Genomic DNA, 9,730 nt, shown 5'->3' with positions numbered 1-9,730 from the left:
ACAAAACAACAAATGTAGGAATTTCTCATGGAAGAATGGTGTCGCATCCCTCCAACAGAGTTCCAGACACTTGTAGAATCTATGTCAAGGTGCATTGAAGCTGTTCTGGCTCATGGTGGCCCAACGCCCTAATAAGACACTTTATGTTGGTGTTTCCTTTATTTTGGCAGTTACCTGGCACACACTGGCTAAAGAGGTTGGAGTTTAAGCCATACTTGTCCGTGTGTGATGGGCTGTGGTGAGGTACAGGGCTGTAAGGTGTCTGTACCATACCCACGGGAGGATGGAGGACAGAGTAAAACATTCTGCTTTAGAAGAGTTTCTCCCAAAATAAACAACAAAAACAGAGCAAATATCTGAAAAGGGACAGAGGTTTCACAGTTTTTCAGAAGTTATACAGTGGCTTAGCAGTCTCATGGGAGTTAACTTGACTCATACAAAATAAACCTAACTGTCAACATTTCAAATCTCACATCTCCCAGATGAAAATGGTCTCCACAGCATTTGCAACCAAAATAGGGTTATTTTTAAGTTGAATATCTCCTACAGTGATTTAACTTCAAAACTACCTGTAATGTTTTGATCTGTCCTCTCCTGCTCTCCCCCTCAGCCACACTCATTCAGTGGTTGGTTGGTGTAATTGATTAACACAGAGTGGGTGGTGTGTGTAAGCCCTCAGTAAGTCATCTGTTTAACTGGTGGAGGGGGGGGGGGGGGTCCTGATGGTGTCCATGTTATAGTTATCCTCTCTGGGTTATCCCTCTGTCAAAGGACCCTTCATCCCTTCTTCATCACCCCATTCTTCCTTCCTCTTCTTCTTCATTTCTGTCCTTCACCACAGCTGCCGCCCCGTATAGGTCGGGGGTGCGGAGGGGACCTGTGAAAGGGAGGAGAGAGAGAAAGAGATGGGACGTCAGTTTGGTAATATACAGTGTTTGAAGTTGAGAGACACCCACGTAAACAAACACACCACACAACCACCACACCACACACACCACATCACACCACACCACACACACCACACCACACATACCACATCACACCACACCACACACACCACATCACACCACACCACAAAATACCACATCACACCACACCACACCACACCACACATACCACATCACATCACACCACACCACACACACCACATCACACCACACACACCACACCACACATACCACATCACACCACACCACACACACCACATCACACCACACCACAAAATACCACATCACACCACACCACACCACACCACACCACACATACCACATCACATCACACCACACCACACATACCACATCACACCACATCACACCACACCACACCACACATACCACATCACACCACACCACACCACACCACACACACCACATCACACCACACCACGCCACGCCACGCCACGCCACACCACACCACGCCACGCCACACTGGGAGCGAGCCATTTTAAAACGTTCCCAGAACGTAAGCTGAAAGTTGGCTCAGCGATTTTCTGGACGCGTGGCCCCAGATTCTGCCAGGTCAGCAGCGTTTATTTATAGCGAGGTGATTGGAGGGTAGTCACATGCGCTAGGGAGCTCACCCATCCATCCTGGGTCTATAAAGGGCGTGATTGGGCCAGGGACACAGCTGCATCACTCACACTGGAGAGATGGCTCTAGTCTGCAGCCCAGGGAACCCACTCCCTCATTCACACACACACACACACACACACACACACACACACACACACACACACACACACACACACACACACACACACACTCTCTCACACACACATACACGCATGCAAGATGTGTATATGTGTTGTGTACATGTGGCTTTATATCTAATATGTGTGGCTTTCTTGCGCAGAATAACAGAATAATAATTTGAGTTGTATACCTGTGAATGGTATTGTGTGACAGGGGCGTAAATGTGGGTGTAAATGTGTGTGTGCTCACTGCCCAGGTGAGTGAGAGTATGTTTCTATATATGTGTAAGTGTCTACACTGCTTTCTCTCATAGTCAGAGTTTTAATAGAGTTTGTGAATGGATGTGAAGCGTGGTCGGATGTGTAAACGTACAATATGAGAACTCACCGCTCCCCCATTCAGGATCATGGTCATCTCAGTGGGCTGGTACACGTTGCTGCGGAAAGGGGCACTGGGTCTGGGCGCTGTGTTACCATTATGATTACCTGCACTCCTCAGACCTGGCACAGCAGAGGAACAACGTTATTCTCTTATTCTCTTCTGCAAACACATTCATTCATGCATTCTACATTAAGATCAACACAGGAACTTTTAACACACATGCTGTACAGGTACTGTTTGTACCACTACAAGAACCACTGTAGTTATTGTTAGCCCAGTATGGTAATATCACTGAGTCACTATGTTCTACATCCAACCCCATACACAGAAACATACATGTAAAACCTCAGTAGTGCTGTACTGAGCTTGTAAGCATGAATTTTAATACACATTTGAAAGTCAAAGTCTCTTGTTACCTGCAGTGTTTTCGTCAAAGCCGTAGCCCTGGTTCTCCGGAAACTGCCGGTGTGAGAGGGGGATGTCCTCGTCAAAGCTGGTCTCCCTCATGCGGGACGGGGCCTGGGACGTGTCAAAATAGTCGGGGGCGGAGGGTTGTGGCGGGGAGCGGAGACAGGAGTGTGCCTCGGGCACGGCGTGGAACAGGAGGAGGAGCCAACCCTGTGCCACCAGTGCTATCGCTAATGCTGGATCGTCCCAGTCCGGGGACCGCTCCAGCCAGGCGTTACCGTAGAGATAGAAGCCCACCCAGGCAACCCAGAGGAGGAGGGACAACAGACAGGCGGAGAGGAGCCAGATCGCGTTACAGCGCCACTGCCGGGTCTTCCCACAGAGAGCGAAGGATGCCGCCCCCAGCGCGGCTAGCAGTAGCGCAAGCACATAGCTACAGGCTAAGGAGAAGTCCAGAGGCAGGTACTGGCAGGCCGCTCTGCCCTCCCTGAGCACCGTGAGCAGGATCCACTCGGCGGCGATGATCCCCTGGACGGCGCTCAGCCCCAGGGCCAGGCCGGTCAGAGCGCAGCCCCCCGGGCTCCGGCGCTCGCGGCCCAGCCTCCGGAGACGCACACCCTGCACCAGCAGGCAGGAGAAGCACAGAGCGAAGAGCAGGCCCCAGAGGGCACGGCGCAGAAGACACAGCTGTTCGTCACGCTCGATGAGGTAGGCGAAACTGAGGCCGAACAGGCCCAGGATGCCCAGGAGCAGGAGGAGAATGGGTCCCACGCCGCTGCGCTTCTCCGCCTCGCTCACGTGGTGTAGTCGGCAGAGGATGATCAGACCCAGTAAAATGGCAGCCAGGGCGCCGCCGGCCGCTGCAGATTCGACCGCCACGCCCCAAACAGAGTCCAGGTCACAGAGGAGGGTGTAGGGGCGCACCAGGCCCCAGCCACACCCCCGGGGCACTGCCAACGAGTCCTCATCAGGGTCCTGGGAGGAACCACGCTGGACCACGGAGAGGAGGAGGAGGAGGACAGGGAAGAACGCCATCTCTAAGAGGAGGAGAGAGGAGAGAGGGTAGAGAAACAGTGAGTCATTTCTGGATCAAAATGTGCAAAGTGAAACAAAAGGTGACAAGTAAATCGTCTACTGTAAATCTGGCTGTGTTTTTTTATGAAACACAAGTGATCACTGTGTGAATGACAGTGTATGTACATGGAAGTGTTATCCAATGGCACGCATGCACGCACCCACACCCACACCCACACTCCCTGTATCCGCAACAACAGGAGCACAGTGACTCTCTCCTTCCATCCTGTAAATGGCCAGAGGTCAACACACAGCCAAGAGGCTCTTTACCAACATCACACACTGATAGCTTCAACATACTACACACACTGACTACACCAATGCATGCATGCACACACACCCACACAAATGCATATAGACACACACAAAATGATGAGCATCAACTAGATACTTCCAGAACAAGAGCAGAACAAGTAAACAAACCATTCATATGGCTTTACCATGAAGCTGAGTCGGAGGTTGGAAATGTACTTGTTTTGAAAGGAGAACATTGAGTTACCAGTCGTCTTTATGACATCAGTATCCACAGACAGAGTCATACTCAGAGAAAATACTGCTCACTGTCTGAGCGGACGCGGGAAGGCATGTAGAATCATATCAGAGGAGGCTGGTGGGAGGAGCTATAGGAGGACAGGCTCATTGTAATGGCTAGAATGGAATTAATGGAATGGAGTCAAACATCATCAAATTTCAAATCAAATGTATTTACATCAGCAGATGTCACAAAGTGCTATACAGAAACCCAGCCTAAAACCCCAAACAGCAAGCAATGCAGATGTAGAAGCACGTGGTTTCTATATGTTTGATGTGTTTGACTCTGTTCCATTGACTCCATTCCAGCCATTACAATGAGCCCGTCCTCCTATAGCTCCTCCCACCAGCCTCCACAGGATCATATATATAACAGGAATAGAAGAACAGGGATCCTCCTGTCCAGACAGAGGAGCTGACAGCATCATGCTGTTTAGGTAAGACACTGAGACGAGGCACATTGCATAGGTAAAACACACACACACACACACACACACACACACACACCACACACACACACACACACACACACACACACACACACACACACACACACACACACACACACAAACATACTTTTAAAGTGAAGATCTTCAGAAAGCACTGACAGCCAGAGTAGTGCTACTGAGGAAATCAATATCACCTCACAGTGACTGTCTGTTTCGCCTCCACATTAACTCCCTATCCCACCCTATCCCATCCTATCCCATCCCATTCTATCTCATCCCATTCTATCCCATCCCATTCTATCCCATCCTATCCCATCCTATCCCATCCCATTCTATCTCATCCCATTCTATCCCATCCCATTCTATCCCATCCTATCCCATCCTATCCCATCCCATTCTATCCTATCCCATCCCATCCCATTCTATCCTATCCCATCCCACCCTATCCCATCCCATTCTATCCCATCCCACCCTATCCCATCCCATTCTATCCTATCCTATCCTATCCCATCCCACCCTATCCCACCCCATTCTATCCTATCCCATTCTATCCTATCCCATCCCACCCTATCCCATCCCATTCTATCCCATCCCACCCTATCCCATCCCATTCTATCCTATCCTATCCTATCCCATCCCACCCTATCCCACCCCATTCTATCCTATCCCATCCTATCCTATCCCACCCTATCCTATCCCATCCCATTCTATCCTATCCCATCCTATCCTATCCCATCCCATCATATCCCATCCCATTCTATCCCATCCTATCCCATCCCATCCTATCCCATCCTATCCCATCCCATCCTATCCTATCCCATCCCACCATATCCCATCCTATCCTATCCTATCCCATCCCACCCTATCCCATCCTATCCTATCCCATCCCACCCTATCCCATCCCATTCTATTCTATCCCATCCTATCCCATCCCATCCCATCCCATCCTATCCCATCCCATTCTATCCCATCCTATCCCATCCTATCCCATCCTATCCCATCCCATCCCATCCTATCCCATCCCATCCCATCCTATCCCATCCCATTCTATCCCATCCTATCCCATCCTATCCCATCCCGTCCTATCCTATCCCATCCCACCCTATCCCATCCTATCCTATCCCATCCCACCCTATCCCATCCTATCCTATCCCATCCCACCCTATCCCATCCCATTCTATTCTATCCCATCCTATCCCATCCCATCCCATCCTATCCTATCCCATCCTATCCCATCCCATCCTATCCTATCCCATCCCACCATATCCCATCCTATCCTATCCCATCCCACCCTATCCCATCCTATCCTATCCCATCCCACCCTATCCCATCCCATTCTATTCTATCCCATCCCATCCTATCCCATCCCATTCTATCCCATCCTATCCCATCCTATCCCATCCCGTCCTATCCTATCCCATCCCACCCTATCCCATCCTATCCCATCCCACCCTATCCCATCCTATCCTATCCCATTCTATTCTATCCCATCCTATCCCATCCCACCCTATCCTATCCCATCCCATTCTATCCTATCCCATCCTATCCCATCCTATCCCATCCCATCCTATCCCATCCCATTCTATCCCATCCTATCCCATCCCATCCCATCCTATCCCATCCTATCCCATCCTATCCCATCCCATCCTATCCCATCCTATCCCATTCTATCGTATCCCATCCTATCCCATCCTACCCTATCCTATCCCATCCCATCCCATCCTATCCCATCCCATCGCATCCTATCCCATCCAATCCTATCCCATCCCACCCTATCCCATCCCATCCCATCCTATCCCATCCTATCCCATCCCATCCCATCCTATCCCATCATATCCTATCCCATCCTACCCTATCCCATCCTATCCCATCCCATCCTACCATATCCCACCCTATCCCATCCCATCCTATCCTATCACATCATACCCTATCCTATCCCATCCCATCCCACCCTATCCCATCCCATCCTATCCTACCAAATCCTACCCTATCCTATCCCATCCCATCCCATCCCATCCTCTCCTATCCCATCCCATCCTACCATATCCCACCCTATCCCATCCCATCCTATCCTATCACATCCTACCCTATCCTATCCCATCCCATCCTACCATATCCCACCCTATCCCATCCCATCCTATCACATCCTGCCCTATCCTATCCCATCCTATCTCATCCTATCCCATCCAATCATATCCCATCCCACCCTATCCCATCCTATCCCATCCTATCCCATCCCATCCTATCCCATCATATCCTATCCCATCCTACCCTATCCCATCCTATCCCATCCCATCCTATCCTATCCCATCCTATCCCATCCTACCATATCCCACCCTATCCCATCCCATCCTATCACATCCTACCCTATCCTATCCCATCCCATCCTATCCTATCCCATCTTATCCTAATCTACCCTATCCCGTCCCATCCCATCCTATCCCATCCTACCCTATCCCATCCTATCCTATCCCATCCCACCCTATCCCATCCCATCCTATCCTATCAAATCCTACCCTATCCTATCCCATCCCATCCTATCACATCCTATCCTATCCTATCCCATCCCACCCTATCCCATCCTATCCTATCAAATCCTACCCTATCCCATCCCATCCTATCCCATCCCATCCTACCATATCCCACCCTATCCCATCCCATCCTATCACATCCTACCCTATCCTATCCTATCCCATCCTACCATATCCCACCCTATCCCATCCCATCCTATCTCATCCTATCACATCCTGCCATATCCTATCCCATCCTATCTCATCCTATCCCATCCAATCCTATCCCATCCCACCCTACCCCATCCAATCCCATCCTACCCCATTCCATCCCATCCTATCCCATCATATCCTATCCCATCATACCCTATCCCATCCTATCCCATCCCATCCTATCCCATCCTACCATATCCCACCCTATCCCATCCCATCCTATCCCATCCAATCACATCCTACCCTATCCTATCCCATCCCATCCTATCCTATCCCATCTTATCCTAATCTACCCTATCCCGTCCCATCCCATCCTATCCTATCCTACCCTATCCCATCCCATCCTATCCTATCCCATCCTATCCCATCTTATCCTAATCTACCCTATCCCGTCCCATACTATGCTATCCCATCCTACCCTATCCCATCCTATCCCATCCTACCCTATCCCATCCTATCCCATCCTAACAAAACAAACACACATAAACAAACACACAAGACGATCCCTCATAAGTCTCTAAAGAGACAACGAACACACTGTATCTAAGGCTGTATCTAAACTCACACACACACACACACACACACACACACACACACACACACACACACACACACACACACAAACATACTTTTAAAGTGAAGATCTTCAGAAAGCACTGACAGCCAGAGTAGTGCTACTGAGGAAATCAATATCACCTCACAGTGACTGTCTGTTTCGCCTCCACATTAACTCCCTATCCCACCCTATCCCATCCTATCCCATCCCATTCTATCTCATCCCATTCTATCCCATCCCATTCTATCCCATCCTATCCCATCCCATTCTATCTCATCCCATTCTATCCCATCCCATTCTATCCCATCCTATCCCATCCTATCCCATCCCATTCTATCCTATCCCATCCTATCCCATCCTATCCCATCCCATTCTATCCTATCCCATCCTATCCCATTCTATCCTATCCCATCCCACCCTATCCCATCCCATTCTATCCCATCCCACCCTATCCCATCCCATTCTATCCTATCCTAATCCCATCCCACCCTATCCCACCCCATTCTATCCTATCCCATCCTATCCTATCCCACCCTATCCTATCCCATCCCATTCTATCCTATCCCATCCTATCCTATCCCATCCCATCCTATCCCATCCCATTCTATCCCATCCTATCCCATCCCCCTATCCCATCCTATCCCATCCCATCCTATCCTATCCCATCCCACCATATCCCATCCTATCCTATCCTATCCCATCCCACCCTATCCCATCCTATCCTATCCCATCCCACCCTATCCCATCCCATTCTATTCTATCCCATCCTATCCCATCCCATCCCATCCCATCCTATCCCATCCCATTCTATCCCATCCTATCCCATCCTATCCCATCCCATCCCATCCTATCCCATCCCATCCCATCCTATCCCATCCCATTCTATCCCATCCTATCCCATCCTATCCCATCCCGTCCTATCCTATCCCATCCCACCCTATCCCATCCTATCCTATCCCATCCCACCCTATCCCATCCTATCCTATCCCATCCCACCCTATCCCATCCCATTCTATTCTATCCCATCCTATCCCATCCCATCCCATCCTATCCTATCCCATCCTATCCCATCCCATCCTATCCTATCCCATCCCACCATATCCCATCCTATCCTATCCCATCCCACCCTATCCCATCCTATCCTATCCCATCCCACCCTATCCCATCCCATTCTATTCTATCCCATCCCATCCTATCCCATCCCATTCTATCCCATCCTATCCCATCCTATCCCATCCCGTCCTATCCTATCCCATCCCACCCTATCCCATCCTATCCCATCCCACCCTATCCCATCCTATCCTATCCCATTCTATTCTATCCCATCCTATCCCATCCCACCCTATCCTATCCCATCCCATTCTATCCTATCCCATCCTATCCCATCCTATCCCATCCCATCCTATCCCATCCCATTCTATCCCATCCTATCCCATCCCATCCCATCCTATCCCATCCTATCCCATCCTATCCCATCCCATCCTATCCCATCCTATCCCATTCTATCGTATCCCATCCTATCCCATCCTACCCTATCCTATCCCATCCCATCCCATCCTATCCCATCCCATCGCATCCTATCCCATCCAATCCTATCCCATCCCACCCTATCCCATCCCATCCCATCCTATCCCATCCTATCCCATCCCATCCCATCCTATCCCATCATATCCTATCCCATCCTACCCTATCCCATCCTATCCCATCCCATCCTACCATATCCCACCCTATCCCATCCCATCCTATCCTATCACATCATACCCTATCCTATCCCATCCCATCCCACCCTATCCCATCCCATCCTATCCTACCAAATCCTACCCTATCCTATCCCATCCCATCCCATCCCATCCTCTCCTATCCCATCCCATCCTACCATATCCCACCCTATCCCATCCCATCCTATCCTATCACATC

At 50.0% G+C, this 9,730-nt stretch overlaps 1 protein-coding gene across 4 annotated transcripts in view; it reads right to left on the bottom strand.

Moving 5' to 3' along the window:
• Window positions 1-690: 690 nt before the first annotated feature.
• Window positions 691-9,730, bottom strand: part of LOC106601752 (G-protein coupled receptor family C group 5 member B) — a 36,459-nt gene continuing 27,419 nt past the window's right edge. For 3 of the 4 annotated variants that reach the window (XM_045715608.2, XM_045715606.2, XM_045715607.2), the window contains exons 2-4: window positions 2,489-3,517; window positions 2,064-2,191; window positions 691-877 (exon numbers count right to left, since the gene is read on the bottom strand). In XM_045715608.2, coding sequence (XP_045571564.1) covers window positions 833-877; window positions 2,064-2,191; window positions 2,489-3,515 — 1,200 coding nt within the window. In that variant the 5' untranslated portion in view covers window positions 3,516-3,517 and the 3' untranslated portion in view covers window positions 691-832. The remainder of the gene's footprint in view (window positions 878-2,063; window positions 2,192-2,488; window positions 3,518-9,730) is intronic. The other variant, XM_045715609.2, reaches the window with a different exon arrangement.

This window comes from Salmo salar, chromosome 03, assembly GCF_965601325.2.
Source record: "Salmo salar chromosome 03, fSalSal1, whole genome shotgun sequence".
NCBI classification, from domain to species: Eukaryota; Metazoa; Chordata; class Actinopteri; order Salmoniformes; family Salmonidae; genus Salmo; species Salmo salar.
Note: the sequence above shows the minus strand (reverse complement) of the source record. Positions and strands in the feature narration are given on the sequence as shown.